This window comes from Nicotiana attenuata, chromosome 6 (genome assembly GCF_001879085.1).
Source record: "Nicotiana attenuata strain UT chromosome 6, NIATTr2, whole genome shotgun sequence".
Taxonomy (NCBI): domain Eukaryota; kingdom Viridiplantae; phylum Streptophyta; class Magnoliopsida; order Solanales; family Solanaceae; genus Nicotiana; species Nicotiana attenuata.
In genome coordinates this window covers 56,325,381-56,343,851 of record NC_031994.1, presented here as the reverse complement: position 1 = coordinate 56,343,851, position 18,471 = coordinate 56,325,381, and the positions used below count along the sequence as shown (strand labels likewise).

At 40.9% G+C, this 18,471-nt stretch overlaps 1 protein-coding gene across 1 annotated transcript; it reads left to right on the top strand.

Moving 5' to 3' along the window:
- Nucleotides 13,224-15,631, top strand: LOC109227022 (intracellular protein transport protein USO1). Its single transcript, XM_019392009.1, has one exon. It carries the CDS (start codon nucleotides 13,424-13,426, stop codon nucleotides 15,392-15,394), a length of 1,971 nt encoding a protein of 656 aa, XP_019247554.1. The 5' UTR covers nucleotides 13,224-13,423; the 3' UTR covers nucleotides 15,395-15,631.

The window sequence follows — 18,471 nt, the reverse complement described above, 5'->3', positions numbered from 1 at the left end:
GGCGGTAAGTGGCGTCTTAGTCCGGGAGGAAGAAGGTACGCAATTTCCTATTTACTATGTTAGTAGAATCCTACGCGATGCCGAATCAAGGTATCCACACATAGAAAAGTTAACGCTCGCCCTGATAAGTGCTTCCAGGAAGCTAAAAATCGTACTTTCAATACCACACATATGTGTCGTAACCTCTTAACCGCTGAGGAATATCATGCATAAGCCCGAGCACTCGGGCTAGCTGGCCAAATGGGCCGTGGAGATTAGCTGGTACGATATCGAGTACCGCCCCCGAACTGCCATAAAATCTTAGATTTTGGCAGACTTCGTGGCCGACTTTACACTGGACTTAATACCCAAAGTCGAAAAGGAATTAGTACTCACCTCGGGGGCTAATTTGGAAATATGGACCCTATTCACGGACAGTGCCTCCAACGCGAAGGGGTCTAGGCTCGGTATCGTGTTAAAACCACATGTGGGAAGCGTAATTAGGTAGTCTATTAGAACTGTAAAATTGACTAACAATGAAGCCGAGTATGAGGCAATGATTGTAGGTCTAGAACTGGCTAAGATCCTCAGGGCCAAAGTGATCGAAGCCAAATGCGACTCCCTCCTCGTCGTAAATCAAGTCAACAGAACGTTTAAAGTGAAAGAAGAACGGATGTGGAGGTACTTAGACAAATTGCAGGTTACTCTGCACCAATTCAAGGAATGGACTCTGCAGCATGTACCTTGAGATCAAAACAGCAAGGCCAATGCACTGGCCAACTTGGGGTCGTCTGTCAACTCAGATGAATTAAGCTCGGGGACAGTAGTACAACTGATGAATCGGTGGTAGAAGAAGGTCACACTGAAGTAAACTCGACAAGTTTGACTTGAGATTGGAGAAACAAATACATAGACTGCCTGAAAATAGGAAAATTGCCTTCGGATCCTAAGGAATCAAGAGCCATGCGCACCAAGGCTGCCAGATTTAGCTTAATCGAAGGGGCATTGTTCAGGAGATCCTTCTTCGGCCCACTAGCCAGATGCTTAGGACCGGGAGAGACCGTATACGCCAAGAGAGAAGTTCACGAGGGCACTTGTGGGAATCATTTGGGGGCAGAATCCTTAGTTCGGAAGCTAATAAGAGCCGACTACTATTGGAATGAAATGGAAAAGGGTGCAAAAGACTTCATGCGAAAATGTGAGAGTGACAAAGACACGCCCCAATGATTCATCAACCGAGAGAGATGCTCCACCCGGTCCTGTCACCATGGTCGTTTATGAAGTGGGGAATGGACATCGTCGGTCCCCTGCGATGGGCACCCGGTAAAGTTCAATTCATACTATTTATGACCGATTATTTTTCCAAATGGGTCGAGGTTTAGGCGTTCAAGAAGGTCCGTGAGAAGGAAGTGATCAACCTCATATGGGATCACATAATATGTGAATTTGGGATACCAGCCGCGATCATTTGTGACAACGAAAAACAATTCGTCGGCTGCAAGGTAAGTAAATTTCTCTAAGATCACAAGATCAAGAAGATGTTATCAACGCTTACCACCCTAGTGAGAACAGGAAAGCAGAATTGACGAACAAAACTATACTCCAAAACTTGAAAAAGAGGTTGAACGGATCGAAAGGAAAATGGAAGGAAATTTTGCCCGAAGTCCTATGGGCATACCGTACGACTTAAAAGTCAAGTACCGGGCCGACCCCATTCTCTCTGGTCTATGGAGCGGAAGCCTTATTCGTCAGTGGCAAGGTAAGTAAGTTTCTTGAAGATCACAAGATCAAGAAGATATTATCAACGTTTGCCACCCTAGTGGCAACTGATCGCTGCCAACTCGACACTACACCAAGGTAGGAAGAGCGGGTCGCAATAGCTTTTACCCGAATAGTGGTCGGGATCGATTTCCACAGGGAGCTAGTAGTGGAGTTGGATTTTCTGTCTAGTCTAGAGATGTGTTTGTGCTCCTAATGTCACTTCAAACATTCTTGGTTTTTGATTTTATAACTACTATGATAAAACTAATGATTAACGCTAAATTATGCTACTAGAATATTGCAAAGTTGTATCTAATAGGAAGGAAGGCACTAGGGTCGTGGCATTACCTAGGTGGCTAATTGACGGGTAGATGTTACTAAGGATAGATTGACATATTTGGGGCTTATGCTATAACCGTTGCACAATTGTACCCACTCTCACACCTCTCGGTAGAGAAAGTGATTTTGCCCAATTGACTCTCTCGAGACCAATTGGGTAGGCCAATAAGATCAAGCAACTAGGGTTCAAGTAGGGTGATTACTCTCTCGAGATTTAACCTGTTAATTGGGACTATCATTTCTCACGAGTCCATCCCAATTCCTTGTTGGGTCAATTTTGGGGTCATAAACTCTCTTTCTCAAGAAGAGTCAAACCCACAAAGCTTGAATCAGTGTTTGCAACCACCAATTCTTAAATAAAAACATAAAATAAACCCAAATAACAAACACGCATAATCAATCTAACCCTAGATGGCAACACCCATCAATTACCCACACTAGAGTTGAGCCACAACCCTAGCTAATGGGTTTAGCTACTCATGCTTGAAAGAGAAAATGAAGAAATAGATGAAGGACTAAGAATATTAATTAATTACTAAAAAGAAATCACAAGAATCTATGGTAAAATTAAAGCTAAAGTGCCAAAAATGGCTACAAAAATTGTTCTCACGAGCGCAGCCCGATTCTGAAGATAACAAATAACCTAAAAATGGTAAAATGTCCTATTTATACTAGGCTGGAAAAACTGGACAAAAATACCCATGCGGGGTCAGTGCGGGCCGCACAAAAAGAACCGCGGCCGCACTAGCTCTTGGACTTCACATTTCCGCTTCTCTGAAGTTGGACTCCGCGGACCGCGTAAAATAGACTGCAGCTGCGGAGGGAGTTGGCGCGGTCCGCACAATAACGACCGCGGACCGCATGACATTGTTTGGCAAAAATGGTGGCTCTCTGAATCTCATGACCGCGGACCGCACAAAAGGGTAGTGCGGCCGCGGAGCCCGATCGCGGGCCGCATAAGATGTACCGCGGCCGCGTTGCCCTTGAGTCTAAAATGCCAACTCTCTGAATCTCCTAGTGCGGCCGCATGTCCATTTTGTGCGGTCCGCACTAGGCCTTCTTCTTTTATTTTTCTTGGTCTTTGATACTTGAGCAGGTTTTACTCCTTTTTGAGCCGATCTTTGACATTTCGTCACTTTGTCGATAAACCTGCAAACAAGCACAACCTGTGAGCATTTTGGGACTATTTTGTAGCGATTTATAACCAAAGCACAGGCAAGTAGGGGCATATAACATGTTAAAATCCCAACTTATCAGCAACATGCAAGCAGAATCAACAAACAAAACTATACTCCAAAACCTAAAAAAGAGGTTGACCGGTTCAAAAGGAAAGTGGAAGGAAATATGGCCCGAAGTCCTATGGGCATACCGTACGACTTAAAAGTCAAGTACCTGGGCGACCCCATTCTCTCTGGTCTCCAAAGCGGAAGCCTTAATACTAGTCGAGGTTGGGGAACTGAGCCTTAGGTTCCAGTATGCTACCGAAGAGTCAAACGGCAAGGACATGACCACGAGCCTGGAATTATTGGACGAAAGGCGGGAGGCCGCCCTGGTCCGATTGGCCGCCCAGAAGCAATGAATAGGAAGATACTACAACCAAAGAGGCAACCTCCTACATTTTCAAGTCGGGGACTGGTATTGAGAAGGGTAACACTACACACCAGGAACCCAAACGAAGGGAAATTGGGCCCGAATTGGGAGGGTCCGTATCGAGTCGTCGGACTAACCGGCAAAGGCTCGTATAAACTCGAATCGGGAAACGGTGTATAACTACCGAACAACTGGAACGTGGCACACTTAAAGCGGTACTACTGCTAAGTTACGAACTAAATTCCTTTTTAATTTAGTTACATTACGAACTAACATATGAAGTATTCGACCAGGGGCGAATGTGGCTATTAGGTCTGAAAGCACGTGTTGCATTCTTTTTCCCTTGAACCGGTTTTATCCCAAAACGGGCTTTTCAGTAAGGTTTTTAACGAGGCAATAGGAAAACGTTCTACCTTAGTCTTGAAGACCAGCCTTAAACCAGAATTGATGATCGTTTGAAAGTGAATCAACAGTATCCGAGCCCTCACAAGTTCGGCCTCATATACTGGGGGCCATTACCCCTAGGTTAGGATCCTTAGAAAGGGAAATAATTTATATGTCAAAGCCAAGTCTTGGTGATTAGGATTCATTTTTAAGGGCAAACGATCATACGAACCGTGCCCGTGTAGCCCACTCTAGCCACGGCACAAGGCCTATGGGCCTCCGATCATGTACCCTACATATAAAGCAATGAAAGAAATATTTGCTTCCCTTATACTTTATTACTACGCATTTTGCTTCATCGATCCTAGATCCTAAAGCCCACGGGCTACCCCTAATCGGGGAGTGTCGTCCGATAAAAAATTCGGACGGCCCGGGCTATCAAATCGTGAAGGCACCAAAGCCTATTTAGGCAGTTCCAGAATACAAAAGGCTACGGCCACCCTAAAAATGGCTCGGAGACGTCCGATGTCCGTACCTAAAAAAGTAAGGCCCTTACAGATAATCAAAACCTACTAAAAGGTTACCCTCGGCAAAAATATCGCCGTATATGACTAAAACACTTAAGCATCTTTTATTATGCTAAGGTATTAAAAATGATACGCGAATAAAAAAATGCGAATAGATGCTGAAAGGAAAAGATACGGTGTTGCCAAAGGGGGAAATGTTATATATTTCAAAAAATGTTTACAAAAGCACGGTAAAACAGCCCTGAAATGAACACGAAAAAATATATACAAAGGGAAAAAAAGAACTAAGACATCTATGCCTAGTCTTCACTGAGGCTCAACTCGTCGCTAGAACTGTCGGAACCCTCAGAACCTTCGGGACCCGCAGGATCATTGAGTTCCTTTGCCTCGTCCTCGAGTTTCTTGGATTCTTCGATCTCGCCCAACATGTCAAAACCTCGAGCGTGAATCTCCTCGAGGGTCTCTCTCCGGGATAGCCATTTCATATATTCAGTCTTCGTCTGTGAGCGGGCCTTGGCTATCTCCACATCAGCCTTATACTGGCCAGCATATCCTCAACTTTGGAGGAATCGATCGAAGCTTCCTCTAATTTGGACCTCAGTGTAGTATATTCTTGGCTGAGGGCGTCCCGTTATGTGACGGCCGAGTTCAGCTGTGCCCAGAGTTCATCATTTAACCGAGACCATTTGTCAGCCTTGTCCTTTGCCACCCAGAGTTAGTCCTTGACCGATTCCAGCTCCTCTTTTGTAGTCTCTTTCTCCGAAGCCAGCAGGTCCATCCTGCCCTTCCACGCCTCGGTCGTGGCCTTGACCTCGTCCATCTCAGCCGGAAGCTGGTCGATCAAGTCTACCTTCTCTTGGACCTCCGAGGTTGCATTGTTAGTCATCATGAGTAGCTTCTCATTTTTAGCCTTAAAGATCCTTACCTTCTCGATCAGTTCGGCACGCTCCCATTTCACATACGAGGCCTTCTTCTGAGCCTTTTTCAGCTCGGCCCGGAGAGTTGGGAGATCCTTAAGAGCCTCATCTTGTTGCTCACTAAGAGCCCTATACATGTCCTTCTTCCGGATCTACTCTTTGAGCTCGAACTCGAGCTGACTTATTTCCAAGCGAGACCAAAGAAAGCTTTCATGGTGAAGCACCGAAGCCTGAAAAACAATAAGGCCATTAGAATATGTCAAGCAAAAATCTGCGAAAGATACAAAGGATAAACGCGTTACCCGGTTCAGTGCCTGTTGTGCCTCGCTGAAGAGGCTCGACGTGCCTACCTCGTTCATCTTTTCCTGATCCTCCTCGATCACCAGGCAACGAAGGTAGTTGGATATGCCCACAAGAGCGGATAGTGCATGGGCGTCGGCTGGGACAGTAAGAACGACCGTTCTCTCACGGTCGAGGTCCACACTCGGGGTAGGGAGTTCTTTCACTAGTTTCGGGCTCGATTACGGATCGCTCGCTCCCGGATGGCACATCCTTTTTTGGGACCTCCAGGTGACCAAGCCCGGAGAAGTCCTCCAACTCAACCATGTCCATGCTATCAAAGAACGTGTTGAGGGAATCATCTAGGCCCGACGACATCTCGATTGATTTATCATTATCAGCCTGAGCCTCTTCGAGCATGGACTCAGTATAGGACGACAGCTCTGTGATGTCAATGACACGCTACCTCTTTCAGGGCAGGAGCGGCTTCTATGGAGGCCATGGCCTCAGACTCTCCCTCTGGTCCCCGAGCTAGAGGGGGATCAACCTCTTAGTTACCTTTCCCTGTTGCCACCTGCTCCCATTTGTTGATGGTCGACTCGTGAGCAATAAACTCAAGGTCGTCATCCTCGGGGTAGTTCCTAAGCTGGTAGAGGGAATCAGAGCCCGATACCTTGGACTTGGTGCTCTTTTTGTTTTTCCAGACCCGGATGGCCACCCTCTTCTTCTCCACCTCGGCATCCGGGGAGCCCGAGGACTTCTTATTCTTATTCTTCTTCTTCTTCTTCTTTTTCTCCTCCTTTGCGGCAGCCCCGGGCAGCCCCAAAGTGGAGGGTTCGGCGAGCGAGGACGGATCCTCGTCCTTATCCAACGGCCTGAGATCGGTGGTCTTTGGCAAACCTGTGAGAAGGAAGAAGACTCAGCAATATAAGTCAAGTGTATGAATGTAATTATTCGGGGAGAGCCTCACCATGGGAGCGAGCCTCCCACTTGCCCTTCGAGAGCTTGCGCCATGCGCGCTAGGAGTAGAACATCTGTTTGTAGATCCCCTCGATCCACTCCTTAAAGCGGGGGACTGCATTAGGAACTCGGGCAACCGCTGCACAATGACAAACACGGGCAGTTAGTGTCACGACCCAAATTCCATCGTAGGTCATGATGGCGCCCGACACCGTTGTCAGGCAATCCAACTCTAATTCAACTAATGGGTTCTCATTATTTTTATTAAAACAACCCCAACATTTTCAATTAACAGTTAAGCTTTTAATCAGTCAATAATTAACAAGTTCGTAATAATATAAATACATCCCAAAATAATAGTCTACAAGTGTGTGCCAGGAACTAGTGTCACAAGTACTAGGCAACTAGTAGAATGTACAAAAATACCACTATCCTACTGCCTGAAACAGAATAGACAGTACATAATCAACAATAAAAGAAGAGAACTCCGGTATGCTGCTGAACGGCTCAGAAGGGCAGCTCACCGTGAGATCTCGATCAAGAGTCAAGAACGCGCGTTGGAGGGGTACTAGATGCACCTGCCTCAGATCCTGTACAATTAAGTACAGAAGCGTAGTATGAGTACATAAACAACATGTACCCAGCAAGTATCCAGTCTAACCTCGAAGAAGTAGTGACGAGGGGTCGACTTGACACTTACTAAGGTTAATATCAATAATATTTAAGGTTTTCGCTAAGCATGGATAGCATGAATATAATGACAGTCTCAGAACAAGGAGAAACAGTATATCAATTGCAGTCACGCCAAATAATAACTTACATTTCAAAGCATTTAAACAGAGTAAATCATGGATGAATTCCACATAAACAACATATGCACATTATGCCGAGGTCATACGGCCCTGTCCACATAATAATAATTGTGCACTGCCAGAGGGTTAAATGGCGCGAACCATAGATGCATCTATTTCTACCGAGGCGATTGGCCCGATCCACAAATAGCAATTATTATCAAGTAAGCACACATTGCTCATTTATAGTCAAATAATTTCATACAAGTTCTCAAGTAAGTGCGTACATTCGTTTATATTTATTTACAATTCCTACCATGTCCTAAGTGATCTCAGTAGCAAACAACAGCGCAAACATTTGCAAGTATGGCATGATACGGGCCCTAAACTACCCGGACAATTAGCATAATAGTAGTTACGCATTGACTCTCGTCTCCACGTGCGTACGTAGCCCCCACAGATAGTCTCATACATTCATTTAGTTCACCTAGGGGTTATTTCCCTCTTACGAGGTTAGAAAGGAGACTCACCTTGCTCCAAACCTTACTTCCAATTTCAAGAACGCGCTGAAACCCTCAATTCGGAGCCGAATGATCCAAAACTAATCAAACAGGGTAAGAACTAGTCAATACAAGCTCAAGAGTTCATATTCTAACTACTAAAGTAATTTCTCAACCCTAAATACAAGTTCCCTAAAATTCATCCTGGAGCTCACGTGCTCGGATTTCGGAAATTTTCGAGGGAAGTTGTTACCCATAGCCTAAGGATCAAGAATATATGATTTTTACTTCATTTCCTAACGAATTTTATTTTTATTTAAACCCTAGATTTTACTCTAAACCCACAATTTTCACTAATTTACATGGTGTAATCTACCCCTAAACTATGTATTAAACTCACATTAAGTAGGAATATCTTACCTCACAATGTTAGGCTGAAATCCCCTCTTTGGAAGCCCCCAAATCGCCCAAGAAATGAATGAAATCTGTCAAAAATAACACATTTTTCATATTAAATGAAGGCACTGCCTTCAGTGATTTTCGCACATGCGGTTAGGGGACCGCATCTGTGGTCTCGCTTCTGCGAGGAGAGGCCCGTATCTGCAGAGTTTGACCGGGCTAGCTGGGGCCGCATCTGCGATTCCGCTTCTGCGGAAGAGGAGCCACATCTGCGGTTCCTGGGATCCTCCCTTTGGGCCGCTCCTGCGAAAGGACGACCGCTTCTGCGGTCTCGCACCTATGGCTGGCCAACCACATGTGCGATTATGACAGCAACCTGGAGCTTCAACTCCTTCCAAAATTTCCTAACTCAACTCTAGCCTCGTCCGATTGACGCTCGGGGCCCCCGGGGCCCCGCCCGAACATATCGACAAGTTTGAAATCATAAAACAGACTCGCTATAACCCTCAGAACGCCCCCAAACAACGCTAAATCTAAGAATCACCCCCCTAAAACCAATTGAATCAAACTTATGAACTTCAAGTTCTTCTATTCACATCCAATGTAACAAAACACACTTATACTACTCGGATGGACACCAAATTTTGCATGCAAGTCTTAAATAACAATACGGAACTAGTCCCTGTCTTGAAATTTTGTTCGGACCTCGATAACACAAAAACCCGCTCCAAACCAAATATTTAAGAACTTCAAAATCCTTAAGGAATCAACTTTCACTATTAGGCACCAAAACGCTCCTGGGTCATCCAAAACCCGATCTGGACATACGCCCAAGTCCGAAATCATCATATGAACCTGTTGGAGCCTTCAAATTCGGATTCCGAGGTCGTTTACTCAAGACATTGACCGAAGTCAAACTTGGACTTTTAAGCCAACCTTAAGGAACCAAGTGTTTCGATTTCAACCCAAACTCTTCCAAATCCCGAACCAACCATCCCCGTAAGTCATAAATCAGAAAAAGCAAGTACGGGTAGTCTTATTTAGGGGAACGAAGTTCTAGAAAGCAAAACGACCAGTCGGATCGTTATAGTTAGAAAAAGAATAAAAGGGAACGCCAAATATTCGAGAAGAAAAAGACTTACGGGATGCGTTCCACTTTTCGGGGAACGGTAGAAATTCGGAGGGGATGATGTCTTCGGTTTTCACTCAAACGAACCTCCCTGCCAACCTCGATCTCGGTCCTCGTCCATACTCGAGAACGGAGCCTTAGTTTCTCGGCGAACGAGCTTGATATCTCTATTGCATTTCCTTGATAATGGTTTAAGTACTAGCATGAATACTTTACTTAGATAATTGCAGTGATAATGAGGAACTTTTATGGCAATTTAACATGAATACTACTTCATTTGGATGTTCATTTTTATAAGGAATAAGAAGAAGAAGCAACATATCAACTTATAGGCTTAAAATCGAAAATCCGAAATATTCAAACTGATTAATCCGAAACTAAAATTAAAAAATCCAATCCAAGCTTATTTTGGATTTGATTTGGATTGTCATTTCTTCAATCAATTGAAGATCCAAAGCAAAATTTTCATATCCAATTAGAACTGGCCCAACACTCACCCTTAGTCATTAGTGTAGTTAAAGGATGTGCAACACACATTTCAGAGAGCCACTGAGGGAATCCATTAGTACTCTTAACTTATTATTATTTAATATAGTTTACATAACCGACATACATCTCACAATTGTGTACGGGTAAAATAGGGGGCAATGTCTACCCCAACTCCCCGGTGAGAGAACGAAGGGGGAGCACGGATCCACAAGATTGTAATCGAGGTCAGAGACCCCTCATATCGATAATCAGGGAGAGTGAACGATATATCCGATATCGAACATGGCAAAGAGACGCGCCCCGGACCGAGTATAAGTTCTAGACCTCGAGAGACACGGTGAATGGTTTATGCAGGATAGATAGAGGGTCGTAATACTCGCCCTCAATCGGATATCACGGCTCGAATATCGCTCAACATCGATTATGGATCAACAATTACCGGGAAAAGAAGATTATTACCTTTTTTAGACTTATATTAGGACTGAAACTCTCCTACTATATAAAGGGAAAGTTTTTCTTTAGTCTGACACACTGTAATATGCAATTCAAGGCAATAAAAGTTTATTTTTGTTCTTCAGCTACTGTTAAAGGCATTATTCACTTGTTCTGTTCTTTATTTGCGACTGGGCTTGAACTGTTGGTCCAATCGAGGACGAGCTCACTATTCAATCTAAAATCAGTCCTGGTCTTAACTTTGCTAGTGGTTTGATCGTTTATTTCACCTTAATTCATTTATCTATTATTCTTAATTATTCGTGTTAAATTAAACCACATATCCCTTAAACTGCGTGCAAATTTAATTATTGCATAATTTTGGGGTAAGCAACAATAATTATATTATTAATATTATATACTTTTTCTATATATCTAGAGACCTCATCAATATACTTAATTTTTCACAGAAATGTTGTCAGGTACCTAGCCAATGATCTCATGATGGTGTCCATCGATAGGTAATTGAGAGTCTCCATTGGTTCGATTTTACCTAATAGCGATTTTTCTATATACCTTGTACCGACAAAATTTTGTAGGTAATTTTCATGGCCCGCCACATCATCATGCCACGTAGGTGCCACTTGACACATATTTTTGTCATATGGAAAGCTTACATAGGAGAAAGGATAGTATTTGTAAGAAGGTTCTAGAGAAAATATAGAGATTTCCCTAGGAAGATCCTATAACCCTATGAAATTAATATGAATGACCTTGGAAGATTCTACCTATGTAAAAAATTCTAGAGAGGGGACTTATATGTAAATAATACGGAAATTCTGTAATAATTTATATTTACTCACTAGCCCCGATGGGACTAGTATATAAAAGGGGATATTCATTTGTAACTCATCAGGAAAAACAATCAAGTTCTCTCTAATATAAAAGCTTCATTTGGCAATGCTCATGTGTTCTAACATTCCCTTAGCGATCTTTAGGATAGTAAGACTGATTTGGCATAGCAAGAACGTGAGCAAGTTGTGCAAAACCGTGAGTTGGTTGTCAAGTGTCGCACGTGTACTTAGTTAAAGACTAAAGGTGTTAATCAGACCGGCCCGACCCACTAACAACCCGGTTCGACAAGGTTCAGCCCCGTCCGCTAAGGGGTGGGACGGGTTGGCTAGGGTAGGAATGTTGTGCCGGACGGGGTCGGGCTTTTTGGCTAGCGGTGCACCGGAACCCCGCTAGCCCGGCAACCCGGTCAAGGGTTTTAATCGTGTTCCAACCCGGTCCGGCCTGGTTTAAGTTGTAATTTTTTTTTTTAAATTCTTACCGTTGCCAACTGTCAAAATAAAAAAATGACCATTGGGCAACGGTCATTTTTTGCACTTTTAGCGGTTTCTGCCTATCCCCTTACTAAAATAACCCCTCCACCCCTTAATAATTGATAAATTATATTTTTAGCCTTAAAAAACTATAAATAGCCCACCTCTTCTTCATTTTTTCTCACAACTTGCCCTCTTCTTCTCTCACAGTTCCTTCTTGATTATTGAATTGCTTATTGCTCTCAAGTTCTCAATGAATTAATATTTCAAGTTTTATCAATTATTTACGGTAACCACTACAAAATTATAATTATCAAGTGAAGTGTGGTTACCATTTTTGTTAGGTTTAAGTTAAATCATGCCTCGTGCTTCTTGAGTGCGGTCACATGTTTGGGAACACTTTGAGGTGGTAGAAGAAAATGAAGAAGTTCGCAAAGTAGAGTGCAAGAACTGTGATCGAGTCTTTAATGTTCATCGAAAGTAGGAGGGCACAACTAGTTTAAGGAGACATATCTAGGGTTGTCTTGAGCGTCCTCTAGGAATTCGTATTTAAGTTGATTTGATACAATTTGTGTTATTTTTAATTTGTTAGACTTATTTAAGCTTAATGTGTAAGTTTATTAGACAAGTTAATTTGAAGAATTATTATGCAATGAAAATATAAAATGAAAGCCTTTGAAGTTTGATACTTACATAATGGTCTTATTAAATAATTTTATATAGCCACTTAATATTAATTTTCGAATTTCAAATTTAAAACTATAAACGTTAAACTTTAATTTTATGCCTTAAAATACTTATTTTATTATTGAAAACTTTGCAAACATTTAAGTATCAATTACATTGACAAGGAACATAATACACACACACAAAAAAAAAATTAACCCTGCCCGGTCCGGACTCGATAAGCCCGAACCCGAACGCCCAACAAAGTTTTTTACTCTTTTTCGAAATTAGTGTTTGACCATAAAAATTTCAATTTTCACTTGATGATAAATTTTGATTTTTTTTCGAAAATTTGAAAAACTCAAAAAAATTATTTTTCAAAATTTTCACTCAGATCACTCACAAAACTTCAGAAACAACCCAAAATTATATTCATGTCCAAACACAACTCTAATTTTCAAATATTATTTTCACTTAAAATTTTTTTCAGTTTTTTTTTGGAATTTTACAATTGTTATGTCCAAATGCCCACTAAGAATTTTATTATGGAAAAAAAAACTTATATGTTCATTTATTTTTTTGTATTAAATTAATTTATTCATTCATTCAATCTCCACCTACCTATCTCCTCGATTCGCGAGCCCTCCTAAATTTGAATTCAAATCAAATATTTCCTCCAATAACTGAGTGCCACGTCCCTGGTTTGGGAGGGTTTGTTAGCCCAAAGTCCATTTCAAAACCTCAGAAAAACCCTAGCAAATCCACCACTTTTTTGAAATTTGTACTACTTGAATGGTTTGGCATTTTCTCTGAGCCGTAGGAAACAAAACCCTAGAAAAACTCTTCACCTCTCAATCAATCTTCTTATCTCATCTTCAAATCCTTTTCCCCATTTTCCAAAAACCAAAACCCACCACAAAAACTCTTCAGCCAAATACCCAAAAAGTACACTCACAATGGCCAAAAAGAAGGCAGCCCCTCACACCCAAGATAAACACCAAACTGAAGAGGGAAAGCAGCAGCAGCAGGTGAAAGAACACAATCACTCTGCAGCCATGGAAGAGGCTTCTGAGAAACTTGAAAGCCTAAAGAGCCTCAACAACATGCTTCTCAAGGAGACCATTGAGAAACGGCAACAGGTGGACTCACTCGTGCACGCAAAAAGCTCTCTGGAATCGGAACTCAAAAGGTCTAACTCGGAGAAGGACGAGTTGAAGGCCCAGTTGGCTCAGCTGAACGAAGATGTTGTTCAGTTGGAGATTGAGAAGAAGCTGGTGTCCGTGTTTGTCTCTGTGCAGGTTGGTTACCATGCTGAGGTGGCTGAGAAGGAGAGGGACGGGTTTCGCAAACAGAATGATGCGGTTGAGAAGAAATTGGAGAGTTTAGAGAGAGAAATGAGTGATCTTATGAAGGAGAAGGGTGAGATTGAGAAGGCGAGGATTGAAAAAGAGAGTGAGATTGAAAGCCTTAAGGAGAAACTGAATGCTATTGCATATGAGGTTGCCCGTGAGAGGAATGTTTCGGAGGATATTCGTAAGGAGAAGGATGAAATGAAGACGAAACTTGATGCTCAAATAGAGGAATCAAATGGGTTGAGTGTGAAATTGGTTGAAACTGAGAAAAGAGAGAAAGAGATTGAACTAGAAGCTGGGAAATTAAGGGTTGAATACAATGCCCTTTTGGAGGAAATCAAGGACAGAGAAAGCAAGATTCAGTCCATGGTGACAGAGAAGGGATTAGTGGAGAAAAGGTTGTTGGATTCGAATAAGGAGATTGAAGAACTGAGGGTGCAGATTGATGGGATTGTTAGGGAAAAAGAAGGGATTGAAGGGGAGAAAAATGCAGAAGCTAAGAAGAGCAGTGAGTTGCAGAACACAGTCACTGGTCTCAACGAGACGGTGCTGAGTTTGCAGAAGGAGGCGGCAAAATTGCTTGAAAATTTGGCTGAGTTAGAGAACAAGTGTGTGGAAGGATCCAGGAAGGAAGATGAGATGGAGAAGAAGATTAATGAACTTGTGACGGGAAACAATGAGAAAGAGAGCAGAGTTGAGAGTTTGATTGAAGAAAAGGGCTTTGTTGAGAAGGAATTGGACAAGGCATTGAAGCAGTTAGATGAAGAGAAGAAGAAGATTGAGCAAACTGTCACAGAGAAGAATGAGATGGAAGAGGCTAAAGTTGGGAGGGAGGCTGAAATTGTTGAATTGCAGAAACAATTAGTTGAATTTAAGGACTTGATTTCTGAATTAGAGGTGTCTTGCAATGGTCAAGAAGAGAAAGTGAAGAATTTGGAATCTGAAGTTGGGAAGTATAAGGCTGCATTCGAGCGAGTTGCGCTTGAGAAGGATGAGATACAAAAGTGTTTTGATGATGAGAAACAGAATGTAATGAACATGAAGAAACAGATTGAAGAAATGGAGAAACACATTCAAGAAATCGTTAAGGAGGTTGAACGAACCAAGGCTGATTATCTCAATGTGGTTGGAGAAAAGAAAGAGATGGAAACTCGATGCCAAGCGTTGAACAAGGAAATTGCTTATGTGCAAACTTCACTTGGTGAAGCACAGAAGGAAATCAGTGCTATGCAGTGCAAGGTTGTATTGGCAAACAGTAGTTCCGAGGAAATCCTGAATGCTTTGAGGACTGTTGCAGGTTCTATCTGCTCGAATGATCAAGGAGCAAATGGCAATGTGCTTGGTGAAAAACAAATGAATGAGGAAGATGGCAAGCCTTATGAAGCAGAGTTGGAGGCCATCACGAATGCAATCAAGAGTAAAGAGAACAAAGTAGATGAGATGAAGAGACAGGTTGAGTTCCTACAGCTTTCGGTAGCACAAGCACAAAAGAAGAAGAATTTTTGGACCATGTTATCTTCTGCAACAACACTTTTTGCTGCAATTTCTCTTGCATATGTTGCTCGTGGCCATTGAATGAGGGAGTCATTTAGTTTTATCCAAACTGTTAACCGCAAGTTCCAAGAAAGGATTTCAGTTTTGGTCCCATAGTTTAACCTGTTAAGGAACATGCGCAGGTTTTTGTAATGCTGGTATCATGGCCTGACATGATATTTGACTGCTGTTAGCTTGTTTCAACATCATACTTAACAATCTATGACCACTTACTTTCATGCTTCCATATGAAATAATATGAAATCCTTTACTTTCCTATCTCCGTATTCAGATTGCCATTCAATTTTCTTGGATTTATCTTTGCTTCGTACGAATCATGAATCCATATGCTGTTTGTCTTTTTTCTCTTTATGTGTATTTTCTTTAAGATGTTATTTAAAGGAAGAAACTCCAATCAGAAGAGATTGTGTAAAAGGTTGTGAGCTTTAGAAAACTCACAATATGAATGTTTTGTTAATAACTTCATTGTGACAAGCTCAATAATAAAAGCTTAAAAAGCATTGATTTTTGGTCAGATATAAACAGAAAATAGATGAAACATCATGCATGTATACCTCTGTTTGGTTTCAGGATTTCAATATTTTGTTTCCTAGCTGTTTGGTTTCAGGTTCTGAATTTTTAGTTTCCATTTGCTTATTGATCTGAAGGACCCAAATGCTACTTGGCTTTCAAATTTCACACCCATTTTGGAGGTGAGAAATCAACAGCAATTTTTGACTAAAGAGGTACTGGAATTAGATGTTCTTTATGATGCAAGAGACTTCTTTTTAGAAATGTAATATCTGCTGCGACAGACTTTTTCCAGGGTACAACTGAACAGGAACAGTAAGAGACTTCTTCCAAGTGCTTTTTCCTCTGTCCTTTTAACAGGTACAAACTCAACCTCCTTAATTACATTGCATATACAGTGTAAACAGACGGAACATGCACGACGAGGTCATTTGGAAAAGTTATATCCTTACTTGCGCAAACGCTCGACAGGTATCTCTTGATGTTGTTGCATACTCAGTACTTCTAAATGCATTTTGTAAAGCTGGTGTGTTGATTGTGAGAGTTGTTTCTACTGTTTACTTATTCAACTCTAACCATACAAGGAAAAAATAGGACTATTCTTCCCTTTTTCTTCTCTTCTTTTGCATCTTTTACCTACATCTGAATGGAAATTCAACTGATACATGATATTAAAGACACGTGGTTTCATTTTTTTTTTTTGCCTTAAAAGTTTATTTTGATGCTGTAGCTTGACAAGCTAAATGAAACCAGAGAACTTGTTAATATGTATATTTGTACGTTGAATCAGTTTGGAACACTTCCGTGCGTCAACTCCAATGCTGCAACTGATTTCTATTTAGGAAGGATGCAACATCTATAGAGCCAGTCTTGTCGAACAAATAGCTGTAGCTTCCACAGCTGCATGTTTACTTATTTAGTCTGTTGTTATGTATTTGCAAATGGGTTTGGGTTATTCAAACCCTTATTTAATAACAATATTTTGTTTTACCAAAAGAAGCAAGGAGGAATGCATCTATAAGTTCATGTGGCAAAAACATGGTGGAAGTCACAATTCTAGTGCTTTCACTATGGACATGGATGAACATGACTTCTTTTGTTGGGTGAATTGCAGCAGCTAACAAGAGAAGGTTAATACTGGTTTATATGCAAGAACTATATTCAGTAAATTTCTTATATCACCATCTCCAATAAAAGTCATTCAATTTTCTACTGGCTTGTTTTTTTTCCTGGTTCACTCTGAATTCTTAGGTGTGCAATGATGGAAAATCGAGCCTGGTCTATATGAACACAAAATCTCAGGTCTGTCAACAGGATTTCAAGATTTTCATCCTGAGATATCATTACTTTCTCTAGTTCAATTGCTTATGCAAAGAGATGAAATCTAACTTTTGTGGATCGCTTGATAGGTTGTGACCAAGTTGAAGAGTAACCGTTCTGGTGGAGCTTTTTCTAAGAACAATAAATGTAAGCTCTCTCCTTAGTCCTTACAGTATTATGTTAGTTCACAACCGGAGTTGTTTGTAAACTATGTGACGGAAGTGAGCCATGACTGTTCAATAAAGAGTTGAAACCTAGATTTGTACCTTGGGATAAAGACTTCTCAGGATATTCTGGAGTTCAAGTGCAAAAACAAAAGCGATAAACAAAATGGGGTGGAGATAGAATTCAGGAACTTGTTGATTGAGCCAAGTGAGGGCTCACTGAGAGTGTTGGACATTAATAAGAACTTTTATTTGACTAACTTATTAAGTTTTGTTTTTTCATTTTTATGTTATTAATGTATAAAAATGTTTATGACTGTACTTGTTTTTTTCTGTTGATCATTTTTGAGTTATGATGTAAGCTACACTTGAAATGAGAAACTAAGCTCTTCAGGGAGAATGATGGAGTTTTATTTGTAAGGCCATGGGATGGAGGAATTTTAGCTCTTTGATTTATAAAGGGATATGGGATTTTACTGGGTTGTTGTCCCTTGATTTATAAAGGGATGTCATCTCATTTAGTCAGTCCACGCAATAGGATACATTGATTTCCATGTTGGTAAATAGTTTTCCATATTTACATACTCAACTCCTTTAGAGAAATTGGGACAGTATAAGGTACAACTACTATTCACAAGATTAAATATTAGCCATAATTGGTTGACAATTTGTCTTAGTTAACCCGTCTATTCTAGCTGTTAATTTTTTTTTTTTCCATAAAGCTATTTATTTCTTCCTAATTTATTTAGTTTTCTACTCTCCATTGTAACCTCATCTTTATAAGCTCCCGTTTAGGCATATATTTTGGTTTTACTCTTTCAAAAAAATTTAAAAATATTTTTTGTTTATGTAATATGATCATTTTGGGGAAAAAAACTTCAAAAATTTTCAAGTTCCCGAAAAACTAAATAAGGCAGTTTTTGGGTGATTTTTTTTTTTATTCCATTCAACTTTTCTTCAAATAAAACGCATGTCTAAATGCAACTTTAACTTTCAAAAATTATTTTTCAATACAACTTCAAAATTTTTTTTTTTCCAAGTTTTAATCAAATTTATGTACAAACAGAACAAAATAAATACAGTGAGAGAGCAATACTTAAACGA

What these genes read in the sequence shown, in the direction of transcription:
- LOC109227022 (XM_019392009.1), top strand. Translation starts at nt 13,424, where the DNA reads ATGGCCAAAAAGAAGGCAGCCCCTCACACCCAAGATAAACACCAAACT.